Source organism: Peromyscus eremicus, chromosome 9 (assembly GCF_949786415.1).
Source record: "Peromyscus eremicus chromosome 9, PerEre_H2_v1, whole genome shotgun sequence".
Lineage (NCBI taxonomy): Eukaryota > Metazoa > Chordata > Mammalia > Rodentia > Cricetidae > Peromyscus > Peromyscus eremicus.
The window spans coordinates 73,874,858-73,901,555 of NC_081425.1; the positions used below are offsets into that span (position 1 = coordinate 73,874,858).

Here is a 26,698-nt window from a genome sequence, read left to right on the forward strand (position 1 = left end):
AACTCAGATGCTGTGGCCGGCAGTTGTAATTCTGGCACTCCTGTAGTGAAGCTGGATGCAAACAAGGAGAGACCCTACCTCAGTCAAACCACAGGAGAACCGGCCCTCAAAAAGTTGTCCTCTGACTTTCCCAAGTGTACCAAGGTATGCTCCTGAATTTAACACACATGACACAAATCTTTAAAAAACAACAACAAAGCTTTTGGATTTCATACATGAAGATTTAATTAAGTGAAAATTTATTTAGATCAAGTTTTTTAAACCCACAAATGTTTGTCAAGATTAGAAAGTGGAGATAGTATGGGTCACACACCATGATTGACAACATAGCTTTATGAAATCATTAGGTTCTGTATATTCAAGTGTATATAGTTCATACTTGGCTAATAAAAAAATGATGCAATTCTAGCAAAGCCATCAAAATTTAAATAAACTTTCTTGAGTTTTACACCATGGCTCCCAAGTCTGAAAGCTTAGATTTGATTTATGACCATGGCAAAAATTACCTTTATTTCCTGCAAATGTAATCAGCTTTCTAAATAAGGCAATAATCACTTTACACAGATCTTATGAAAGGCAGGAGGAAATTGCAATCATCTAACTGTAGAGTTTGAACCATAGACCCAAATTGTTCCATTATCAGATCAAGTCAAGAAAGCCTGTTACAGACTGAGTGAATGTGATTTTGTACGTGCCACAAAGGTGCTTTTTGAAAACTGATCATTCTCAATTAGTACTGTATAGCTACTGAGAAATTATTTTCAACTGTGCTCCAAGGGATATCTCTTAGTGAATGAACTTTCAGGAAACCAAGGGACAATACCATTACCTACGTTTCGAGGATTTAGGATTGAATAATCCATTCCAGATTACAAATTAGAAACACTATCTTGGAGCTAGTTTTGTCCCAAAGCCTTTTCCACTGGATAACCATTACTTTACGTTTTTTCTTCATCTTTTTCTTTTCTTTCTTTTTGTTGAGACAGGCTCTTATTATGTAGCCCTGGCCTGGAATTCACAGAGATCCACCTGCCTCTGCCTCCCAAGTGCTGGGACTAAAGGTGTGCACCATCACACTTGGCTAAATAGGCTATTTTAAATATTGTTTTATCTTCAGGACTGTCTTAAAATTAAGTCTATAGTCTGTGAAATTTGTCCTGCCAAAATAAAAATATGCTTGTCTACTGGATTCTGATTATAGTTAAAAGTGACAAATACTTTAATGAGAAGAAGGTAAGAGATCTCACAGCACCTGTTTCACAGGAAAGAAGTGCTCTATTACATGGATCTATAAAAACAACCCAAACTTCAGAGACAGGAAGTTGATAATCTGATTTATCTTAATGGCTTTAGCTCATGAATAAATGATAAAGGCTTATGTGTTTTTCTTATAAAAAGATGATGAGTCTTATTTGTACATTTGTTTTATATTTTAAAAGATTTCTAATTACTAAAACATTCTTTATCTTATTTGTAATAAGTCAAAACATTAAGTGAAAGCCATTCTTTGACCACAGTTAGCCATTAGCTGAAAGTCAGCAAAGAATACAGGTTTGTTCACCAAATCAATAAATCTAGCCACAGGCTGTCTAAAAGCTTCCTTTAATATTCCTATCAGGTTCCTTTTAAATTAACATACTCTCTCCATATAATTATTCAGGCCAATGACATGGTTATGTATTAGATCACATAACTCTTCACAGAAAAACCCAAGGAAACTAAAAAGAACCCATTCAGCATATTTCAGGAATCCCGGCATTACTCAAGATGTAGGTTTAGTGAAGAGCAGAAGGGCCTGTCCTGAAAAGCCTCAAGAGAAATGGGAAAGTCAAGTTCATTTCCTGATTGTGCAGATGATTCCCAAGGCAGTTAGCGTCTGGTCCAGACGAGCTATTAGCGGTAAAGTAGTTCCCTTTCCCTGGCAAGGCTTTTCCCTGAGGTAATGCCTAAATTTTTAAATTTTAATGTCTTATCCTGTTTCTTTTAGCTCCATCCTCTCTCACAAATAAACTCTACACATTTCTGCTATACCGACTGCATTTCTTTCTTTTTTGTGTTTGTTTTGAGACAGGGTCTCACTATGTAGCCTGGCTGGCCTGGAACTCACTCTGTAGATCAGGTTGGCATTCAACTCTCAGAGACCTGCCTCTGTCTCCCAAGTGCTGGGATCAAAGATGCATGCACCAAGCCCTGCACTGGACACCTTTTCAACTGGAATCGACACTATTCAAATGGTTCAAAATTCAACTCAAGAGTTACAACATTTCCGTTTAACTTAAGACTTGTGTACTTCATAAAATTTATTCATTTTTAGCTATTTAACTCAGTAAATACATTTCATTTTTTTTACGAGTTAGTTTTTGAATATAGATGTTCTCACAAAAACACAGGGAAAGTGGCTAATTTCTCTAAATTCAAATTCCCTAATATTTTTGTCACTCTTTTCTCTTCCCTTCACAATAACTAGTTCTCTTCTCAAGTCTTTACAAATCTCTACTTTCCAATTTCTTTTCATTGTAGTAAGTACCAAAGGAAAGATATAGGACATTTCAGCGTAAATCAGTCTCTCTCCTGTTCTCACTTAATACACACTTCAAAGCTACACATATGGCAGTATTCTGAAAATATTAACAGTTGTTAATACCTTGAAATTGAAAAGAATAAAAAAGCCAGAGAAAATATATCATAAGCAATCAGTCTGAAGTATATTAAAAGCTAATCAGATCTTGACTTTCATATAAACACTAATTTTACCACTATAAAAGACATGATTATATTTTACTTTTCTTTATAAAACTACCTTGTAACAGAATATTCATAAGCTAGTCATCCCTTAGATAGTTCTGTACTGATAAAAAGTTACTTGTAAAAGAAAAATATTAAAAATAATTGTTTCACAGAAACAGAAGTTTTTATCAAATTCTGATAAAAAGCTGTATTTATGAGTAGAGTCTTACCACACTATAACTTTTGCCACCAAAGATGGAGACTTAGGAAATGTTATTCTGGTTAATAAGATGAGCATCTCAGCAACTTCAAAAATGCCACAGCAAAGATGAGGTAGTCGGAGACTCCACTTTCAGGAAGGGTCAGCATCATCTTTGGAGGGTGTGTAGTTATCCGACATGTGTTCATAGCCTGAGCCTCATTACATCTCTAAGAGGCAATCTTGAGTGGCTACCTCTCACAGAAATCAAGACGATCTTTAGACCACTAAGGAAAAAAAAAATTCTAGAAGAGAATGGTACCATTTTCCCCATTTTAATTTTGTAATTGGTGAAAAATTAAAGCTATTAGTTTTTGTTTTTTTGTCTTTTGGTTTTTCGAGACAGGTTTCTCTGTGTAGTTCTGCGCCTTTCCTGGAACTCATTCTGTAGCCTAGGCTGGCCTCAAACTCACAGAGATCCGCCTGCCTCTGCCTCCCAGTGCTGGGATTAAAGGCGTGTGCCACCACTGCCTGGCAAGCTATTAGGTTTTTTTTGTGGGGGGTTATTGAGACAGGGTTTCACTCTGTAGCCTAGGTTGTTCCAGAACTCATGGTAATCCTTCTGCCTCAGTCTCCCAAGTTCTGGGAATACAAGCATGAACTACCATGATCAGTAAAAGCTATTGCTAGAAAATGTTTTCTTTACAGTAACAGCCTCCCAACACTGGGAAAGGCTACTTTAATATACAAGCAACAAGAATTTAAGGAAAAAATTTTTTGAGACATATTCTCATCATACAGCCATGACTGGCTTAAACTCACAGCAACTTCCATCCCTCTGGTTCCCAAGTGCTGGGATTACAGGTGCACACCACCATAGCAGCAAGAAACATTTGTTTTAACTTGGAAACTTATGAGGCAATGTCCTGTCAATCCAGGTTGAAGCAAGTTTTCTAATACAGCTGAACTAGCATCAAGAAATCAATTACTAGCCAGGCGTGGTAGAGCATGCCTTTAATCCTAGTGCTTGGGAGGCAGAGGCAGGAAGATCTCTGTGAGTTCGAAGACAGCCTGGTCTACACAGCAAGCTACAGAACAGCCAGGGATATACAGAGAGACCCTGTTTCAAACAAACAAACAAACGAACAAACAACCAAACAAACACAAAATCCAACCAACTAAACAACAACAACAGAACCAAAACAAATAATAACAGCAACAAAAAAGAAAGAAAAAGGAAAAAAGAAAGAAAAGCAAAAGAAATAAATCAATGACTAACTCTTCATGGTGGTTCAAACCTGTAATCCTGAAACTCAGGCTGTAGTATCTCAAACCTGAGGTCAGCCTACGCTACATGGAGGGACACCGTCACACACACACACAAATAAATAAATAAAAATTACTACAATATTTAAAAGGGCAGATGGCCTATCACAAGGAAAACTGGGCAATCTGTGATCAGTCACTGAAGAAAGAAATAGGGCACCAGTCCACGTGTCTTTCTTACTGGTTACTCCAGGCCAGTGATGGTCCTAAAACACTGTGCTGCCCTTAAGACAGTAAATGTGAAATATTATTTTGTCTTCCTGTCCAGTATGTTATATCTTGGAGCTACTGCTATGTCTTCTCTGTTTTGAAGCTACATAAAATATACGTTAGTTCTGAAGACAGAAATAATTATTTAGGTTGTGAAGGCCAAAAGCAATATTAAGCTTCCTAAATACTGAACCACGTGTTGTTTGCATCTTTATTTAAGTTCAGTTGAAAATAATGAGAAACTATTCAGGTCTTTTTGTTACTGGTGGATACAGGAGCTGTTTAGAAATTGCCTAAGTCCCCCTGGGAACCAGAGTTCCTAAGAAAGAGCTAAGTAGATGTAACAGTCCATAAATTAATATAGAAAAACTCTAGTTGCCTTAGCAACTCCAAGCTTCTAATACTGCTATTTTATCTGTAAAGCTTCTAGTAAGAAAGGAATCCAAGTTGCATTATGTTATTCACCTCTTCCAGGGTGAAGGGCTGCTGTATTTGGATCTATTGACAATCCTGCCATACTGCCGAACAAATGCACCTCTAGATCGTAACATTCTCTTTCCATTGGCCAGATTAATAAAAAACAAACAAACTTGCTTTAGTTAATATTTAAAATGAAAACACACTAAGTTTCACTTTAAAGCATTTTGTTGCCTAACAATCCTATTAGCAATTACAAAAGTCAATTACATTATCACGGACGGATTACAACACTCATCTTTACTGAAGAATTTTAAAATGAAAATGGGAAAGATAACTATTCTGCCATACAAGAATACTGATAGCATAGATTAGCAAAATATTCCACATGTAGGAAAGGCAGAAGATTACTTAAAAAAAATACAGAATATTCAAATGTATTTGTAATGCCTTGAAATTTCAAATATGCCTGGACCATTATGTAAATTAAGTGGAAAAGTATATAATTTACATGGTTAAAAACAAAAACCAGACACCTGCTTAAAAATATATAACAAGTGTATCATAAGAAAAATAAATTCATCTGGAATTAAAATTTAGGGCAGTTTTATTTTGGATTCTAACTGCCTTGGTAGAAAAATTCGAAGAGGCATAAGAAAAATAAGATATTAAATGAAAATATGTATGCAAGTCCACATTCCTAACCTCTCTCCATCACTGTTGCTCTGGCACATCAATCCTGAGTAACCTGACTTTCGATTTGTAATGGTATTCCTTCAGATACAGTTTCATAGGAGAAGGGATTGGAAGGGCGTCAATGCCATCGTAAGTTGTACAATTACAGATGACTGTTCTGCAAATGTGCTGCAAGGAAAAGGGGAAGGTCCGGATTAATGGGGTGGACAGCAGTGGTTCAAAGAACATACAGGCGCTTGGGTCCTTATAATGTTCTAGGAGCCCAGTAATGTCGGGAGAATGGAAGACGCACGGATCATGGGCATCAAAGCTAAAGTTGTGATTCCATTGTTCAATTCTAGCGTGAAGAGAACGACTATAGCGTCTAAAACTAACGGAGAATAAATAATCTTCCTGTGCTGAGTCTCGAAGTAAAAAGGTGCCCTCTGGCTTTCCTTCTAACAGAGCTTCGGCTGCGTATTTATCCATAACACCCCAGTAGCATGGATTGTTACTGATCTGAAGGAGGTCTGGTACAAGGCAGTGAACGTAATCAATCTGGGTGTGGTGCTTGGGAGGTGTCTCCAACTGCAGGATTTCATCATCCATTTCCCACCTGGGCTTGTTTCTTTTTCTGGAGCTTGTGCACAGTGTTATAATTTCATCCTCCGAATCCATATCGCTATCTTCTATGCTGTTATTTGTGACCAAGTTCACCATAGAGCCAGTTATGTGACCACCTCTACATGAAGCAGTGCTGGCAGTTACGACACAAGGCTGAACACTGGTATGCGAGAAACAGGGTAGGTCTTCTTCTATGTTTCTTCGCTTTAGCTGAGCGTCCCTCACTTGACTCTCAGATAAGTCTGTGCTCACCCACTCATCTGAGTTTGGACTTACAGGAACAGTATGTCGTTTAATAAAATGCCACCTAAAGGCTAAATCCGATCGAGGTGGGAAAGGGCACTTATCTAGCATGAGTTCACTGATATGAATTTTTCTTTTAGATGGAAGCACCGAAGAGTGCCGACTACTACAATTCATTATTGGAAAGCACTGGCCCACAGCATCTTGCAGTTTCTGTTTAAGGGATCGGCCTAAAAATCTGTGCCCACAGGAGTGGTCCAAGTCCAGCTGAATGGATGAGCAGCTGTGCTCCCTCTCTCGACCCCTTCCAGGAGCTTCAGCCTTCTCTCCAGGACATACGGTTTCAGCCTCGGAACAGCTCTCCCTCTTTCTGGACCAAGACAACTTCCTTCCGCTCCACACATAGCCATCCTTTCCATCAGCACTTCTACTCCGGCCTGTTTTCGGCCGCACATCTACGTTTTTACTATTGTTTTCAGCCATTTTGAACAAATTATTTACAAATCCCAGTGTTAGCAAGACTGCATTTTCAGCTTTTCTGACAGGAAGTTTCTTCTGGGCACTTTCTGGATGAATCTAAGAAAAAGAAGAAAGGAAGTCATTAGCAGCCTGTTCATCTAGTGGACACAAGATCAAAAGCAGAATCAGTCCATGAAAGGACACCGCCATGCTGTCAGGCAGCCCCGGGTATCCCGTTCCCACGTTACGGCACTGCTCTACCATATTGGGATAGTATTTCCTCATACCATGAAGGTAAGATGATGGAGTCCTTTCTCAGGAATAACGCATGCTTGGATAGGAATAATTCCTACTTTTGCAGTTTACCTTATGCCTATTTATCCTTCCCTTATTTTTCTTTTATTGGTTTCTTGAGACAGGGTCTTGCAATGTAGCCTTGGCCAACCTAAAAATCTCCATGTGGCCCAGGCTGACCTTAAACCTGCAAAATTGCTTCTGCCCCCAATTCTACGCTAGAATTACAGTCATGTGTCACAACATCTGACTTTCACTTTCTTTTTCTTATTTCACAACGGGTCAGTGAATTCTTCATGGGAAGAGCTGGTTACAAATGAGCTAGTGCTTAGAACTAATACCCTGTATTGTTTCTTCTCTTGATTCCATTTCTATTGATTAAAATACCAACAATTTTGAGTTGTACAGTGTAACATGAATCTATTAAGTAAACAATTACTACTGAGCAATAGGAATGTCAAGTAAATATTCCTAAGAGTTTTGCCAATTAATTCCAATAACTAGTTACATCATTATCAGTCTTTGCAGTTTTTAGAAGTATTCTACTCACATAATACTCTTACATTCTTGATCACTTGAAAACAAGCAGGTAAATTTCTACAGGGCATCCCTTGGCAATACATACTAGAATTCATAATGAATTTATGTAAGTATTTTGAATTCTGTGTATGTGTGCACCATGTACATGTAGGTGCCTGAGGAAGCTTAGATGTATCAGGTCCCCTGAACTGTAGTCAGAGGTGGTTGTGAGACTCCTGCTATGGGTGCTGAGAACCAAACCCAGGTCCTCTACAAAAACAGTACATTCTCTTACCTTCTGAGCCATCTCTCTAGCCCTACTTAGGTTTTTTTTTTTTAAATTTTTTATTTATGTGCACTGGTGTTTTGCCTGCATGAAGGTGTCTGCTAACTGGAGTTACAGACAGTTGTGAGCTACCATGCAGGTGCTGGGAATTGAACCTGGGTCCTCTAGAAGAACAGCCAGTGCTCTTTTTTTTTTTTTAAAGATTTTTATTTATTTATTATGTATACAGTGTTCTGCCTGCATGCTGGAAGAGGGCGCCAGATCTCATTACAGATGAGCCACCATTGGTTGCTGGGAATTGAACTCAGGACCTCTGGAAGAATAGTCAGTGCTCTTAACCAATGAGACATCTCTCCAGCCCCTACATAAGTGTTTTCAAGTGAAGCAGAAGTTAAGCTGGGCCGGATGGTGGTGGCACAGGCCTTTAATCCCAGCACTCGGGAGGCAGAACCAGGCGGATCTCTGTGAGTTTGAGGCCAGCCTGGTCTACAGAGCGAGATCCAGGACAGGCACCAAAACTACACGGAGAAACCCTCGAAAAACCAAAAAGAAAAAAAAAAAAAAAGTTAAGCTAGGAATTGAGAGGCAGGGTCCTATAATTCCAAATATTTTGCAACTAAAAGCCGAATTTTGTATCTGTCAGAAAAAAATCAGTCATTTAACATGCTAATTATGATTAAGTTTCTTAATTTCAGAACATTAAAAACCTCAACAGTCAAGTGATGTGGTTAGAGACTAATACATTTTAAAATAAAATCCTAATTTTACCTAACTTTTCAAGCAATACTATCACTTAATACTGCCTTTATCTTCAACAGTATTTTTTTTTTCCCTCAGAACAGAGGCACATGAGTCTCCATAGTCAAAGAGCCTGCTAAATAGTACATCATTGTAAAAGCTTAGAATCCTAGAAGCAATGAAGATAGTTTGAGGATTCTCTACTGTAAAAGCATTTGAAATGCTTCCAAAAAATCAAACTTTTAAAGTGTCAGCATATGGTCACCAGTGGAGGATTCTACACCCGACCACGTGGTTGGCTATAGGCAAAACACTGGCACATTAAAAATGCTGTGTAAGATTACCATCAGGTTATGTGTATAAGATATATGTAAATCATGAATGAATTTTTCAGACTTGGGCTCATTCACAAGATATCTCATTACATATATCTAAAAATTCCACAATCTGGGAAAACAAACAAACAACATTTAAAAACACTTCTGGTCCCAAGCATATCAGCTAAGGGAGACTGAGGTAACCCAGAGAAGGAAAGCCTTACAAACAACTACAGGTAAAAATGCTTCTCAACAACACTGGAGGTTAAAGGTGAACTTCTTACTCTGAAGGAAAAGGAGCCAAAGCATCAAACAGAGGAGAAAATGAAACTTCCTATTTACCAACAATTTCACTTAGTTATGAATAGGATGTTCTCTAAAGTGGGATGTAAAGTCTAAACAAGACATGCAGCCAGGAGAGGGAGCTCTGGGGAAAAGACAGAAGGACATCTCCTGACACACAAGACAGACAACGCCAAGGTCAAAGATCAATGTCTGGAAAGGTCACTGAGAGAGTGATAAAGCAAATTAAAAAAAGATTAGATGACAACTCTGAGGAGTTCATTGCCCCCTCCCCAAGACGTGTGCTGGGGGTTGAACTCAGGGCCTTGTTCCTGGTAGGAAAGCTCTCTACCACTGAACTACATCCCGAACCCTTTACTTTTTACTATGTAGCCCAGATGGGATCCACCTCTCAATCCCCTGCCTCCTGAATGCTAAGATTATAGGAAGCTACCATGGCAAACTAAGGAATCCTACTTTCATAGAGTAGCATGTTACAGTTTTCAAAGTAGAAAGAAAATTTACCTTGCATTTCTTGGTTTCCTAAAAGTTAAAGTCTACGAAATTGATTCTATGCTTGACGATGCTTTCATTACTCACTGTCATCTGGTAATCTGCCTGAGGCTACCCTGAGGGAAAAGTGGAGCCCTAACATGCTGAAGTCAGGCCAGCCTGCTCCATGTCTAGTCACTTAGTGTAGTGTACTGCATGTGTCTGTAAGATGAGGGGATGGATTTTTGGACTGTAATATTCGAAGTAAAAGAATCTTTATAATGTTATATTGAGATATGAATATGAAAATTGTGTTAAACACCAGAGTTGCAAGTTATCTCAAGATACGGTATTTAAATTAGTCGAGCTTTGGGGGCTGGAGAGACGGCTCAGTGGTTAAGGGTACTGGCTATTCTTCCAGAGGACAAGAACTGGGCAGCACTCATATCAGGTGGCTCACAACTGCCTTACCTCCAGCTCCAAGGTATCTGATGCTCTCCTCCAGCATCTGTCCATCTCTCTCTCACACACATACATAAATAAAAATTAAAATAGTTTTAAAGTAAGTAAGTTAATTTTTTTTTTTTTTTTTGAGAGACAGGGTTTCTCTGTGAAAGAGTCCTGGCTGGCCTTGAACTCACTGAGATCCACCTGCCTCTGTCTCCTGAGTGCTGGGACTAAAGGTATGCACCACCACCACCTGGTTCTAAGTTAAACTTTTAAGAGGAATCCAAATCAAATTTTCTTCTTTCCCAAAATGGCAAGTGTTTTAATTTCACTTTTACTGAGCTAACAAGTGAGTCTCCAAAGTTACTAAGCTGATTTTTAACAGTTTATACTCCATAGCATAGGTAACCTCTTAACAACTTCTAGAAAAGCCTTTGCTACAGTTAAGATCATATTAGAAAAAGGTAGTTGGGATGTCCAGACCATGTTGCAAAAGATATTCACAATGTCCTCCACTGTACAGAAGGAGTAACAATCCATCATGTGAGCTATGCATGGTGGCACAAATGTACTTCTAGTATTTGGGAGGTAGAGGCAGGAGGGTCAGGAGTTAAAGCTTATCTTTGGGTACATAGTGAGTTTGAAGCCAGCCAGGGCTACATAAGATCCTGTCTTAAACAATCAAACCAAACAACCAATATATCATGTCAAAACAATAACAACAAAAAACCCTCTTGTATCTTCCCACTTAAGGACTGGGAGGGATTTTTCTACTATCCTTCAAAAGCCTCATTAGACTTGTGGTGCTTGGGATCAAACCAGGTTTCACAATGCTCTTTTAGTAAGGTACATCCCTAGCACCCCAAATTCATTTAAAAATTATTTATTTTTGAGACTCGGTCTGGAACTCATTATGTAGATCAGGTTAGTATCTACACACTAAAAGAGTATGAACTCACAGAGATTTGCCTGCCTCTGCCTCCCAAGTGCTAGATCTAAAGTTGTGCATTGCTACACCTATCTCCAAATTCTTAAAAATATAAAAATTCAATCATACTGTTCACAGTAAAACTAACATGGCTCCTGTGGTGTTTTGAATAACAATGGCCCCCGTGATTCATATATTTGAATGCTAAGTCAACAGAGAGTGGCATTATTTAAAAGGATTAGGAGGTGTGGCCTTGTTGAAGAAAGTGTGTCACTGGGGGAGGGCTTTGAGTCCAAGCCAGGTCCCAGGGTCTCCTTCCTCCTGCTGTCGGCAAATCCACATGTAGACCTCTCAGATATCTTTCCACCCCATATCTGCCTGCATGCAGCCATGCTTCCTGCCCTTGGAGAAAATGGACTAAACCTCCGACGTGCAAGCCCGCCCCAGGTAAAAGCTTTCTTTTTTAAGAGTTGTTGTGCATGGCCTCTCTTCACAGCAATAGAACACAAACTAACACAGCTCCAAACAGCCAGCCACTCGTTCTTGAAAATGTCTTCTGGTCGGCATCATTCTCTTTACAAGGCTGGGGTTAGAATCCAGGCTTCATGCATGTTGGTAAGTGCTCCAGCCCAGCTGATTCTTGGAATTTAAACCCAACTTTGTATAGAAGAAAAGGAGCTACAGAATGACTGGGTGGCTGTGACCAGTTTGGGTGACGTACAAAATCACAGACAAGACTTCGAGAGATGGAACACACTGAAGAGTGAGTGTCAACAGCTGGAGAGAAACTCCCCTTCCTCTTTTCTTCTTAAAGAAGAGGAAAGACTCATTTGGGAGTAGCTGCTTTGGTTCCTGATTCAATATTAATTTTTTATGAAGGGAGCCATGTTACACACAGCCCTGGGGAATAAACAGTGACATTAAAAAAAACCCATTATTTCTTAATGAGCAAGAGGCAAATGTTTAAAAAGCAAGTTTACATAAGAGCCACTTCCAGAGAGCAAGTTCCCAGATCCAACTGCCATGATAATGATGAAAGAAGAAAAATGAATGTCCATATGCTAATTTCACTAACAAAAGATGTAACTAATATTTCTATTGTGCAAGATAGGAAGGTAATTTTAACTCAAGTAAAAGTTAACAATGAAATGGTTAAACATTATCAGGAAAACTAATTTGTATTCTCTATATTGCTGGAAAATAGAGCATATTTTATATGTGTGGATATAAACTATTTATTGAGCTACTTATGCCTACAATGCCAATATACATTTAAGACTCGAATTCTAATTTCTAATACTAACCCAAAATAAATTTGATGATTCAAAGAGCAATTCAACATACTAAATAATTCACAAATATATTATTATTGTGATAGCAATTCAGTCCTGTGACCTTTCCTACGAAATTTGTGACTCCAAGTTTACCTGCAACCACCTTGCCCAATCTCCACCAAAGCAGTCAGATTATAGCTTGATATTTAAGTTGGATGTTGAATAAACATTTAGGCTTCACAAATGGAATTTGTTGGATAGCAGACAACAGAGGAATCCTTGGAATATTACATCAAAAAGTGAAAACAAGTTGTACATGAGGAAAAAAAAATTGAGATGAAAAGTTTTCCTTCTCTAATTATCCTTTCCCTAGTAAATATTTCTTTTTATTTTCTAGCAAAAAAAAAATTTAATTTACATTTATTTTCTAGAAAGTATTTAAAAGTATATCCTTTAAAGAGTTGGCCAGGGCTCACAAGGCTAAACTGGATGATAATTAAAACAAAACAAAACAAAACAAAATACCAAGAAAGAAAAAGGGCAAACCCAGACAAAACCTTAGTTTAATACTCTCGCTTGCCCTTCCCCCCACTTCTTGCACTCTCCTTTCCACTCATAGCTTGCTCATGCCAGATTCTTTAATCTATATATATTCCAGTAAACAAACGTTCTAACAGTCTGGGTAGGAGGATGACCACTGTTGATAGTAATGTATATTTAAAAATACGATAAGGTAGACTTTTTAACTTTCTTACTACAAAAGTTATGTTAACTTGAATGAATCATTTCATTAGTATACATCCATCGAAAACATATTGTATTCCATAAGTATATAAAATTACTATTTGTCAAAGTAAAACAATTCGACTCAAACACCTACTCTGGGGAAAAAAGGTGGGGCTCCTTGTTAAACAAGTCTGAATAGTGCTCGCTGGCAGACCATCACCCACATTAACAAAGTTTTTTTTTTTTTAAAGATTTATTTATTTATTATGTATACAACATGTATCCCTGCAGGCCAGAAGAGGGCACCAGATCTCATTACAGATGGTTTGTGAGCCACCATGTGGTTGCTGAGAATTGAACTCAGGACCCCTGGAAGAGCAGTCAGTGCTCTTAACCTCTGAGCCATCTCTCCAGCCCACATTAACAAAGTTTTTCAGAGGCCCTTCAGTAAAGAAATCTGCTTAAGGCACAGATTCCTACATTTACCACAAATCTTTTTTGTAGAACAGAATTTGGGAAACATTAAAATGATTGTACATCCCATGAGCTTATGAACTAAATATAAAGAGATGTATCTAAACACTTCTCAACTGAAGTCAGCTACTCTAGGATAAAGGGCAAGCAGGAAACTAACGGCTGGAAGTACAGGTGACGCAGGCAAGCCCAGGAACAGTTTAGTAACCTGGGGCTTTACTCGGGTTTGTGTTACACACACTCTCATCTTCTAATAATGGACTTGGTAGCTTAGGCCCCTTATCCACAGGTACTATGAATATACCCTTCTCTGAACAACGCACCTAGCAACCTGCTAGCAACACAGGGGCCCCACCTACATCAAGCTATGCCTACACCCCTTTTCAATCAACTACGCAGGTTTCTCTTCCCACATGGGCCAAGGAACAGTTTTTATTCAAATATATTCCCGGTATTTCTTGGTCCTGATCTGATGTAAATTGACTTTAGGTACATGTGCAGTAAAACAAAACTTGTGTCAAGTTCATTGTCAGAGAATTCCCTATTACTCTCTTATGCCTATGCATAATTGGATGTGCATATGATTAAAGTCAGATGCATTTTGGAAAGAAACAGGTACAGGAGAAAAGTGACTATATGACCTAATCTATCAACCCAAACAGGAAGCCACCCTCCCCATGCCCCTTTTAACTAAATTCCTTTTTCTCTGAGCCCACAGAAAGCAGCCCCAAATGATAACTGGGGCCCTTGAGAACCTGGGTTCATGAGGCCCACTGCTCCCCAACAGTGCATTATGATATTTTTATTGCTTTCTTTAAATAAAGTTTCCTTGCTACTTTTGCAAATATGTGTGAGCTTTTATTTTAATTCCATGAATAAGGGGCCAAGAATCTGGAAACACTTGACTCTGGCCCTCAGTCCCTGACTGCCATGCAAAACCTGGCTTCCTCAAAGTAGAAGGAAGAGCAACAGACTTTTTAAAAAATTTTATTTATTTTTATTTTATGTGCATTGGTGGTGTTTTGCCATGAGTGTCAGGTCCCCTGGAACTGAAATTACAAACAGTTGTTAGCTGCCATGTGGGTGCTGGGAATTGAACCTGGGTCCTCTGGAAGAGCAGTCAGTGCTCTTAACCACTGAGCCATCTCTCCAGCCCTGAGCAACAGACTCTTAGAACCAGATTATTTAAGATATGTTACTAAAACACTTTATGGAATAAATTGAATAGATGTATTTTCCTCCTAATTTGTAATTTTCAATTACAAAACTTAAGTGTGTATTGATTAATATATGGAATATTCAAATAAGTTTAAGAAAAAAAAGGAGGTACAGATCACTGGTAGAGAACTGTATTAGCATACATGAGGCTCTGTGATCAATCTCCAACACTGCAAAACTAGCCAAAAGTATAACTCTTATTAAACTTGATTTTCTCATTTGTAAATCGGGACACATTTTTACAGAGTCGTAATTAAAATGCATGAAAGCAACATTCAATGAGATTAACAAAAATAAGTATCACCGAGAACTTTTCTAAAAACAAGGTGAAAAAGTGGCAAAAATAGGAAGAAGAAGCACCAACGGCTATGTATTTAAGGCTAGAAACTACACACCAACATATCGTGGAAATCTGAACATATACTAGGTATGGCGGTACATGCTTGAAATCCTAGCACTTGGGAGGTCGATGCCAGAATATCAAGAGTTCAAGGTCAGCTGAGCTACACAGAGCCCAACTCAACAAAACAAAACAAAAAACCAAAAACTCTGAAATTGAAAAAGCTCCAGTATTTCCAAAATACCATAAAGCATAAAGCACATTACTCATTAGTTAAGTGTGCTCCTTTAAACAAGCTGTTTCTTCTGTGACTGAGTACAGGTATGTGTACCACCTGTGTGGAGGTACCCCCAGAAGCCAGAAGAGAGTTTCAGATCCTCTGGAACTGAAGTTAAAGAAATTGTGAGCCATCAGATGCATGTTGGGACTTGAACCCAGGTCTTCTAAAAGAACAACAAGTGCTCTTAGCTGCTGAGCCATCTCTCCAGCCTCAAAGCTTTAAATGCTTAGATTCCTTAAAAATACTGAGTGAAAATAAACTTTTAGTGATAAAATTTTTATAGCTTCTTTTAAAGATTTTCATTTTATGTGTATGGGTATTTTGCTTGCATATCTTGTCCCTAGGAATTGAACCCAGGTCCTCTAGACCTGGACAATAGAGCAACCAATATTCTTAACCTCTGAGCCGTCTCTCTAGCTCACACACACCCTTCCCCGACACATTTATAGTTCCTTACAAGCTAACTTAACAAAAATTTAAACAGAAATAATAGGCAAGAGGGGTTTTTTTGAGTGGGCACGGGAGGAGTAGCAGGTCCCTCTACATAGCCCTGGTTGTCCTAAAACTCACTATGTAGACCAGGCTGGCCTCAAACTCAAAGACAGCCACCTGTGTCTGCCTCCTGAGTGCTGAAACTTTGTAAAGGTGTGAGCCACCATGCCAGGTCTTTTTTTTTTTTTTTTAAATAAACAACAAAAACTACAGATCATTCTTTTCACTACTTTATAATAATTATATATGATTACATTTAAGGTAAGTAACACACTTCACCCAAATACTAGTAGAATGTGAATCTAGATTTCAATTTTTTAATGTTTTAATTTTAAAAGCCATGTGTGGTAGCACAAACTTCTAATTCCAGGACTTAGGAGGTGTGAAATAGAATCTCCAGCTTGAGGTCAGCTTGGACTACACAGCAAGTCTGAGACCAAGACCTGTCATAATTAAATTCTGATTTTTATGAAAACAGCTTGATTTAGAGGGAGTATGGTAGCCTGTCTTGGAGAGTAAAAGAACTGGAGTCTGACACCGGGAGGTATGTGACTTTGGTGAATCAGAGCATTTCTGAGTTTTAGTTTTCCTATCTATAAACATTGAGTATTGCCAGGTATGGTGGAGCATGCCTTTAATCCTAGCATCTGGGAAGCAGGGACATTGATCTCTGTGAGTCTAAGGCCAGCCTGGTCTACCTAGTGGCCAGCCAGAGCCACAGAGTGAGACTGATTCAACAAAACAACATCAGAACCACTGAATATGGTCAGGGAGCTTAAAGGCCCCAGGAGTGAACTACTGTCATTATTCTGTTAAACAGGCATAGTATCAAACTGCCTTCTAAATTCTTATCTCTGTACCAATAGATTACAATAGATTAGCACATTTCTCAGGCCTTATCAGAGAAGTTTCTTTATATAGTGAATGGTGGTTAATATAGAAACTCCTGATTGGTCAAAGTATAGAGAATAAGTGTTAATGCATTCAGCCACAAATGGGACATCCATATTACACACACCCCAAAACTAAGGGACCACTGTGGAAGATGAAGAGAGATTTTAAGAGCCAGAGGTCATGGAGAACTGGGGTGAGGCAGTGTCTTCTGGACATGATAGGACCATTGAATTAATAAACTCATAGAGGCTGTGGCTGCCTGCACAAGACCAAGCCAGTTAACATTCTAGTATGGAGTGGGGAGGTACTTATGAGACCCCACTCTGAACTGACAAACTACTGATGGTTGATGGCTTCTAGGGGAGGAAGTCAGGTTTCTTTAGGGGTGTGGCAACCATGTTCCAGTGGCTGGCCCTATACTCCTAAGTATATGGGCAACACCAATTAGACAACGGGAGTTATTACAGGGGTAGAGGACAACAGGCTGAAAGAGGGTGGGGAGGTAGGAGTGGATCTCGGAGGAATCGGGGGAACAGTGAAATGGTGGTGAATATGATCAAAATACGATGTGTGAAATTCTCAAGGAATAAAATGATATTAAAATTGATAATATCCGTCTTGCTCTGATAAAGTCAACCTAGTGCTGCCAAGGCAATACAAGAGTCAAATGCCTGCTGTTTCCTGTAGCGGAACTGGGCGGCTGGAAGTAGAGGCACTTTTACAATATTCTCTGTTGTACCTTACTGGGTTTCTACAAGTCTTATTTACTCCCAGATAAATGTTATTAACATTCATTCATAATACATTTGGAGAGATTAAAAAAATATTTTTTTTTCAATATTTAGTTCTCCTCAGTTATTGTTACCCTCTCTTCCAGCCTCATCTTCCATAGTAATGATAGGGTTTCTCTCTGTAGCTTTGCAGCCTGTCCTGGAACTCGCTCTGTAGACCAGGCTGGCCTTGAACTCACAGAGATCTGCCTGTCTCTGCCTCCTGAGTGTTGGGATTAAAGGCATAGGCCACTGCTGCCCAGCTATAACGATGATTTTCACATCAAGTATATATTCTATTAAAAAGAAATTTTAGGGGCCGGACTGGAGAGATGGTTCAGTAGTTATGAATACTTGCTGTGCTTGCAAAGGACCCAAAATTCAGTTCCCAGAACCTGTATCTTGCAGTTCACAATAGTTCACAATTGCCTGTAACTCTCCAGGGGATTTGATGCCCTCTTCTGGCCTCTGCAGGCACCCTCTCCCCTCCTCCCCACAAACCCCCCCCCCCATTTTTTAGAATTAAAAATAAAATCGTAAAAAAACTCTGCTGTAGGAAATACTGTTATAGTTTCTTGGGTAACTGTGTAGGCTTATATGACATTATTTATATAGATATTACCTTTGATAAAATGCTAATATATCTATGTTTTCTCAACCTATTGCCCTTGAGATCAACACTATTTGTGAACCTCAGAATATTAAAGTGGTCACAGTAGGGCAACTAACATTCAGTGTAATTGAATCTCCAATTCTGGCATTGTTTTCAGTGAGTTCATTCAGATACGAACTCAAATGGGATATGTACTGGTAATAATTCATCTGGGAAACTTTGGTACCCATATCAGAATCGGGACATAAGTATCATTTCCACTTTGGGGGTGAGAAATCTGACATTCAGGAAACTAAAGACACACTCACACTCAAGGTCATACAATAGGTTAGAGTTAAAATTAAAACTAGAACTGTTTAATCTTCAGGCTAAAGCTTATCCACACCCGTGAAATCAGCAAAAGAAATATTATCTTAACCTGTGAATAAGGCTTGATTGCTAGGGCAGAGAGAATGGGCAGGAATGCTGACATTGTTCATAGTTTTAAAATCAGGTGTTAGTACAGATACTATGTCTAAAGTATTTACAACTATAACTCTCGTTCCTCTTTGCAGGTTTCTGAATGTTGAGCTCTGAAAAGCATTACTATGAGATCCCACCGTGATATGTTCGATATATAAATAAATATCAGCTCAACTTGAACCTCATCCTGTACCTAATAATTTTTATTGCCCAGTTACTTGGGCAAAAGTATTATAAATTGGTCCATCTAAAAACTGAGTAATTCAAAATAAAACTAAGTTACTCAGAAACCATCATCTCAGGTACCTTCGTTCCTGTGGAAAATTAACAACTGGGTATTTTAAAAGAATCTCAGGTTCTTTTTGGGCCAACCACTCTTTCTTTTCACTCATATACACCTCTGTCTATTTGGAACCCTGGTTCTTACAAAATGCCACCAGAGCAAGAATACCACGGTTTAAGTAACTAAGCTTGCAACTTTTTAGAATGAATCGAGACTGAAGGACAGGGAAAAATATACCTCTACAACGGAAAAATGGTGATAAAAATAAGTGACTGAAACCGGATGGTGGGTACCACAAAAAACTGAGAATTTCCAAAAGATAAACACTAAGGGAAAAAATCATACTTTTTAAACAGAGACCAATTTACTAATAATAATGGAGAACGTGAAGAACCAAGAAAAGCATAACCCTGACGGGCCAAGACCTTACTTAGCACAGGATGTGTTATGGGTTGCAAGGATGAGAGGAAGCGTTCAACAATATAAATTAGAACTCTTCTTTCCGATCTAAACGCACTTTAGTAAACTTTGGGCGGGATCCAAACAGGAAACCCGAGTTAACTCTCTTAAGCATCATTTAGCTAGAGTTGCAAGAAACCAGAATGAATCTATCCTTTTTCACTACAGACACGACAACGTGAGGGGCACGAAGGAGGATGGTCAAGAAGAAAGGCTTGACAAGGTCTGTCTGTCTCTAACCCTGTCCCGAAGAGCTCGATCGGTTCAAGGAGCCCAATATGGTTGCCTGGGAGGAGAGCCTGGAAGGGTAGGCGCAAAACCCCAGCCCCTCACGGCCACCCTTCCCCCGTCTCACCTCTCTGAGCGCGACTGAACCGGGGCTGTCCGAGCCACTGCCGCCATCACCGTCGCCATCACTCGGCGCTCGCTCGCTCAAGTGCGGAAGGGAGGCCCGGCCACTCCCGCTCCTCGTGTAGCTCCCACCAGGCGGATGCCTCTCTGCCAGCGCCTTCCCCCGCCCCCGCTCAGTCAGTGCAGTGTCAGACTTGCCGCGGTCTCCGCCTGCCCTCCAGGGACCGCCACCACTTCCGGGTTCCGCTCCCACCTTTTCTTTCAGAGCCGCCCCAGCCGCCGGCTCGGGGCTTCGCGGCGGCGCGCCGCTGACGTCAACACCCGGCGACCTCGGTCGGGACCTGCGCGGGGCGGCGGCGGCGGCGGCGGCGGCGCGCGCATGCGCACAGGGCCAGCGCGCCAGAGCGCGGGAAGCCGCTCCGTGCGAACTGCTCTTCCCTCGCCTGGGAGGCTGTCGCACCCTTCCTGCTCCTTGTTCGCTTTGCCTGAGCCTGCAGAGGTGAAGCTTGTCGGCTCCCCGTCCGGCCGTGACGTGCTGTTGCGCCTCGGGTGAGGGGAACAGGACTGCGTGGCGCGCAGAGGACCGACCTTCCTCCTGAAAATACTAGTTCATACAACACGGTTCAGGTAGGCAAAGGGAAAGATGCCGGCCACACAGAAGCCCATGAGGTATGGACATACGGAAGGACACACCGACGTCTGTTTTGATGATTCTGGAAGGTAAGCGTCTTTGGAAATTAAAAAGAACTGCTCGGGTGTGAATGTCAGCGGTCATTTACTGCACGTACAGTCAGCCGAAGATGACCGATCCAGAGGGAGGGAGGGAGGGATAAACAGGGACGTCTGTTTCCTGAGACTTGTTTGCTTTCCTCTGTCGTGGGAAGTTCAAATCCTCTTCCCAGAGGAGCGTCTTCTCGCCACGCAGAGTTTCATTCGGTGTCATGTTCATTTCATGAGCTCGCTCACTGCATACTGCTTGTCAAATCCCTCAGCCCGTCGGGAATGGTAGCCTCCTTTGGGTTTAGTAATGCTATTTCTCTTTGTTCCCTTTCCTTCCCTTTTCTTTTTAACTTGCTGACTTCGAACCGACTTTGTTCTGTTTCATTCCTAAACTGTTATTTTACTAGGGCTATTCCCTTCTCTTTAGAAAAACAGAAGGTATGTTGTTTTTTTCTTTGTTTTCTCTCTCTCTCTCTCTCTCTCTCTCTCTCTCTCTCTCTCTCTGTGTGTGTGTGTGTGTGTGTGTGTGTGTGGCTGAGTATATTTGAGCTGCCATGTGGGTGCTGGGAACCGAACCCAGGTCCTCTGAAAGAGCAGCAAGTGCTTGCAGGCCTGAGCCGTCTCTCCAGCCCCCATTCTTCCCATTTGTCTTTCTAAAAGCCGTTCCTGTCAGGTACTGTTAAGTTGTGTGACCTTCAATGCCACACCTCTTTGTTCATTGATCCATAAAAAATATTTGTGAGTCTACTTTCTGGGGGCTAGAGATAATGACAAACCATGACCATTTCCTTTATTGAAGTTAAGGTCTTCTTGGATTAATAGGCATCAGGCACAAATTAATTACAAAACACGTGTATTTAGAAATACACTTAGAACTACTAAGTGATGTGTGCAGTGATAAGGAAATGGGCAGGGAAGGTGTGGGTTAGAGGACAGAAAACTTCTCTAAGGGTGTGTCTTGAAATGAGAACTGGAGATTGAGTAGGTATTAAGAAATAAAGATAGGCCAGGGATGTAGCTTAGTGATACTACATCCCCCAGCCTCCTGAAAAAGAAAGAAAAAAGAAATATAAAGAGTTGGAGGCATGGTGGTAGGGTGGTGATGTTGGCAGTGTGATATGTTCAAAAGACCAGTAGAGCCAGGGGCCCTGCTTGCTTAAAAATGAAAAGGTATCCATAGTAGAAGGTGAAGTGATGTTGAGCTTCGTGAGATGGCTCTGTGAAGGTGAACAGGGAGTGTCCTATGCAAGGCCTTCTGCCTTTAATCTTGTTTGGAGGGGATGGGGAGATGGCTAACCAGAGTTCAAATGGGCCTGTGATACCAGTGGTTAGGAAGTGGAGGCAGGGGATTCCCAGAGCAAGCTAGACTACTTGAATTCATGCCTTCTGGGTTCAAGAGAGATCCTGCCTCAGTATGTGACAGCTATAGAGGAAAACATCTGACGTTAACCTCTGGCATTCACATGCTTGTGCCCACACATGCACCTGTACCCATACACATAAGAACACATATAAACACAAGGATATACACAACATACACACACACTTGTATGTACACACATAAGAATCTTGTTTTTGTCCTAACAGTGGGAAGGTCTTGAATGTTTGAAACAGAGTATAGCTATTCATAGAGTACATGCGTGGAGAATGAATTAGTAGGATGCTTTGATTAGTTGTGTGGCAGAAATGGACACTAGAGTGGATATAAGCATGGAGAAAACAGGTAATCAATAGGATAATTCAGATGTTGAGGATAGAAAGATGTCTGATAGTATCTGCCTATCTGGATGTTATAGTTGAGGAAATTATGCTGTCGTTTGTAGGTACTGGGAATACTTGACACTTGAAGAAGAGCATGGTTTAGAGGGGTACAGGGAGTACAGATAATGAGTTTGCTTTTGGACAAGGTTAGTGTAGGATTTCTTTGAGATGTTCAATGAGAAATGTAAAGAAAACATTTGGAAATCAGAAAAATGTGAGCGAGGGATAGAAATAGGCATGCATATCTTTACTTGATGTCTGTCAGGGGTTAGGATTGAAGTCTTGACTGGGAATATGAGTAGAGTTGTCAGCATATGTATAGATAATTAATACCAATTGCCATTAATTTAGTTGAAATCACCTAGGGAAGAATGAATATGGTGAGAAAAGGGTTCAAGGGCTAGGCCTAAAAATTTAGATGTTACTTTAGAGGAGGGACACCCCACCCCCAAGGAGACCTTAGAGGTGCCTAGAAAAAGAAGAGGAGGAAGTACTTGTATCAAGTGTCCTTGGTGGGCCAAATTGAAACAGAATAGTAGATTTATTTTATTTTATTTTATTTTATTTTGTTTTTTTTTTTTTTTTTGTTTTTCGAGACAGGGTTTCTCTGTGTAGCTTTGCGCCTTTCCTGGAACTCACTTGGTAGCCCAGGCTGGCCTCGAACTCACAGAGATCCGCCTGGCTCTGCCTCCCGAGTGCTGGGATTAAAGGCGTGCGCCACCACCGCCCGGCAGAATAGTAGATTTATTAACGTGGAGGAAATTGATGATCTTGTGTAAGTTTTGTGGGGTAGAAAGAATAGTTGTATTTGAGTCAGGAGAACAGAAGGGAAGGAATTGGAGTTAGTGAGGATGACATTGTCAAAGAATTGGATGGCATGTGGGGTCAGGTGAGAGGTTACAACACACATGTGTATGGAGATGATTTAATAGAGAATGAGAAATTTAGGGTAGTGGATATCCTGAGTAGGTGAGAAAAGGGGACATGGTCAAATTCACAAGTGTTAAGTGAAGGTAGGATGGAGAGTAAATGTGGTCAACAATAGATTCTGTTTTCTGAGTAAAGCTGGAAGCAGTCGTTTGAAAGATGAGAAGTTGTTTGAAAGAAGAGGAGTAGGCATGAGACTAGGAGAGAAGAAGAGTCGGATGGCCCAGAGAGCGTTAAAGGACATGATGTAAATGCCTTGTTTAGGGCTCAACACTGAGAAGTCACTTATCTGCCTTGTGCATTCATGAGTCTCTGCATTCACTACTGTTCACTGGAAATAGAGGCTTCTGTAATAAAGGCTGAAAGTAGCATTTGTAATGCACATAAATATTTGGAAGGCAGTTTAAGGTTACTCAATTTAGCTAAGCAATAGTATCGAGTGACCTTCTGAAAGGGTTACTGTACCAGGAATGGGTTCCCCTTTGTGGAATAGACCTTGAATCCAAACGTCACTGTGGTTACCCCCATAACTGCCATCCCACATATGTCCACACATATGCCTAGAAGCTGTGTCCTAGAGTCACAGACTTATGCAGCTGAGACCGACTCTGCCTCCCAAACACTGAGATTATAGCCTGGCTAAACACTTTCTTATGACCCCTTCTCATTTTCCCATTTAGAAATTAATCATTTATTTTCTTTTTTTAAACATTCATTTTATTCATACTCTTTCCTTCCTTCCCTCTCTCCCTCCCTTCCTCCTTTTTCTAAAAATTAAAAAAAATTTTTTTTTTGCCATTTGCCCTATACTATTTTTATTTAGTTTGCAGGGTTTTTTGTTTGTTTGTTTTTGCAAGACAGGGTTTCTCTGTAGCCTCGAATATCCTGGACTCAGTCGGTAGACCAGGATGGCCTTGAACTCACAGAGATCCTTCTGCCTCTGCCTCTTGAGTGCTAAGATTAAAGGTGTGGGCCACCATCACCCAGTGAATTTGCAATTTTTTAATGTATCCAGATAGTACATTTAAAAAAATGAACACAAGCACTTGGGAAATGAGACAAACAGGCTTGAAAAACAGGCTATAACAGATGCATGCAGCTATTTTAATAATTATTTTTGGGTAATAGAGCTCATATATTTATTCAACAAATATTTGCTGTAATTTCTGTGTGTCATATGCTGCTTGGTACTAGGGATATGATGGTGATTGATGTAGAAAGAGTCTCTGCTGTTGCAAAGATTATGTACTCAACTTTCTCTTACATTATTACAGGAAATAATTTTGTGCCAAGGAGGAACTGTAGAGAACATTAAACTCATCTTCATTTTATAGAATGAGAAGTTAACAGTCTTTTATTGATGTTTATTTATTTGAAAAAAATGAGAAAAGTATTCACTAATGTCTTGATTTTGTTTCAAAATATATAAAAGTAGCATTCCATAAAGAGTATTTCTGAAACAGGTGACATTTAATGTGTGCATGTCCTTCACAGTTTTATTGTGACTTGTGGAAGTGATGGTGACGTGAGGATGTGGGAAGATTTGGACGACGATGATCCCAAGTCCATTAATGTGGGAGAAAAGGCATTTTCATGTGCCTTGAAGGTACAATCAGTTTACTTGATGTGAAGTAATGCTGGCATGTTACTTTTATGCTTGCGTGAAAAATTATATAAAAATATAAATTTCTCCTTGCTGCATTTCCTTTACCCCGTACCATATCTTTGGGGAAGCACTTAGTTTTTCATTTTTTAAAAATGATTTATTTTTTATTATATGTGTGTGTTTGCCGTTACATGTCCAATCCAGCAGAGGGTATCAGGTCCCTTAGGGCTAAAGTTACAGGCAGTTGTGAACCACCTTACATGCTGGGAACCCAACTCAGGTCCTCTGGAAGAGCAGTAAGTGCTCTTAACTGCTGAAGCAAGAATGAAAGTATTTCTTATAGAAGTTTTGAATATATTGCATGCATCTTTCTTTATCACCCCTACTCCCTGTTTTTGTTGTTGTTTGTTTCTTGAGAGAGGGTCTTCTTCAGCCAAGGCTAGCCTCAGACTCACTATGTAGTCAAGGATGGACCCTTGAACTCATGGTCCTCTGGAACCTGAACTCCTGCTTCCATCTACCAAGTGGTGGGATTATGGGCACGCTGAGTTTGTGTAGTTCTGGGGACCAAACCCCAGGCTTTCCTGAAAGCCAGGAGAATACTCTACCAACTGAAATACATTACAGCCCAGTATCACTGTAATAGCAAAGTTGGAAGCAATTGAGGGAATTCTCAGAGAATTTGTTTTATAATTTGGTAGAGCCGCAAGATAGATAGGAAACTACTAAAACAGGGTAGCTTTTGTATATCTGCATCAGGAAAGATGTTTATAACAAGTGAGAAAATTAAAAAGTTGTAGACATATCTGTATCGTGTGATGTTTGTTAAAAATACGAACGAATTTGTGTGGGTTTATGAAAAAGTTAAAATGATATAACCTCCGTATGTTAATAGAGATTACTTTATAAGAGTAGAAAACTCTTTGCTCGGGGCACTTTTATATTGTGTTTTTTTCCTCCAATAATAGTCATGCATTGTGTTGTATGAAAAAGTGTGTAAGGAAGGAAAAGTAAATGAGGTATTTTATATTAGTTTGGTAGTCCTTGTGTAAAATTACCACACACTCGGTGGCTTAAACCCCTAGACCACGGTTGCTTCACAGTCCAGGAGGCCAGAAGCCTGAGACTCAGAGGCAACAGGATTGACTCTTGCTGCTCTCTGAGGGATGATCTGTTCCTCGTCTGCCTTCTGGTTGTCATAGTCCGAGTCAACCCATGTTTCCATATCACTCCATCTCAGCAAGGAGCTCTGCCGTGGTCTTTATCCTGTTCCGAAAGGCATAGTTGTGTTTGTTGACAGGGCTGCTCTGCGGTAGTGGCTTTGTCTGTGGATGTCGTCTTCTGCGCTGAAACTGTTTTCTCAAACCTCCTGTGAGTCTTCTCATGTTGATGATACATGGCATCCTTTAAAATGTAACTCTTTTTCTTACCGGAAGTTAAAAAATAATTACAGGCCAAAGATTGGCTGGTGAAGGTAGAATTAAGTTTTCTAAAGCTAGGAGATTTTTCTTACTAGTGTTTTCTTTAGACAAATTGTATACTGATAAGTTCTCTCTGGGCATGAACTACATTTATAAGGCTTTGCAGTTTTTACAGGATTTTTCATTATGGAGATACTATTAGCTGATTTGGATTTGTTATGCCAGCATGTCTAACCTTTATTTTTCTTTAAGAATGGAAAATTGGTCACTGCAGTTTCTAATAACACCGTCCAAGTCTATACATTCCCTGAAGGAGTTCCTGATGGCATATTAACACGCTTCACTACAAATGCAAACCACGTGGTCTTCAATGGAAATGGTACTAAAATTGCTGCTGGGTCAAGGTGAGCTCAGCTCCCATGCAGTGTTAGGAGGGTGATAGTT

At 40.0% G+C, this 26,698-nt stretch overlaps 2 protein-coding genes across 2 annotated transcripts in view; one reads left to right on the top strand and one right to left on the bottom strand.

Annotated features, from left to right (window-relative positions):
• Positions 1 to 956: 956 nt before the first annotated feature.
• Positions 957 to 20,108, bottom strand: Socs4 (suppressor of cytokine signaling 4). The gene is made up of 2 exons (XM_059273747.1): positions 19,824 to 20,108; positions 957 to 6,997 (listed from the first exon to the last, which is right to left on the bottom strand). Exon 2 carries the CDS (start codon positions 6,902 to 6,904, stop codon positions 5,594 to 5,596), a length of 1,311 nt encoding a protein of 436 aa, XP_059129730.1. The 5' UTR covers positions 6,905 to 6,997; positions 19,824 to 20,108; the 3' UTR covers positions 957 to 5,593.
• Positions 20,109 to 20,223: 115 nt separating this feature from the next.
• Positions 20,224 to 26,698, top strand: part of Wdhd1 (WD repeat and HMG-box DNA binding protein 1) — a 42,559-nt gene continuing 36,084 nt past the window's right edge. The window contains exons 1-3 of the mRNA XM_059273748.1: positions 20,224 to 20,539; positions 24,722 to 24,833; positions 26,507 to 26,658. Of these exons, the coding sequence (XP_059129731.1) occupies positions 20,463 to 20,539; positions 24,722 to 24,833; positions 26,507 to 26,658 (341 nt within the window). The 5' untranslated portion in view covers positions 20,224 to 20,462. The remainder of the gene's footprint in view (positions 20,540 to 24,721; positions 24,834 to 26,506; positions 26,659 to 26,698) is intronic.

Excerpts from the sequence above, each read along its gene's own strand:
- Socs4 (XM_059273747.1), bottom strand. The coding sequence starts at position 6,904 with ATGGCTGAAAACAATAGTAAAAACGTAGATGTGCGGCCGAAAACAGGC.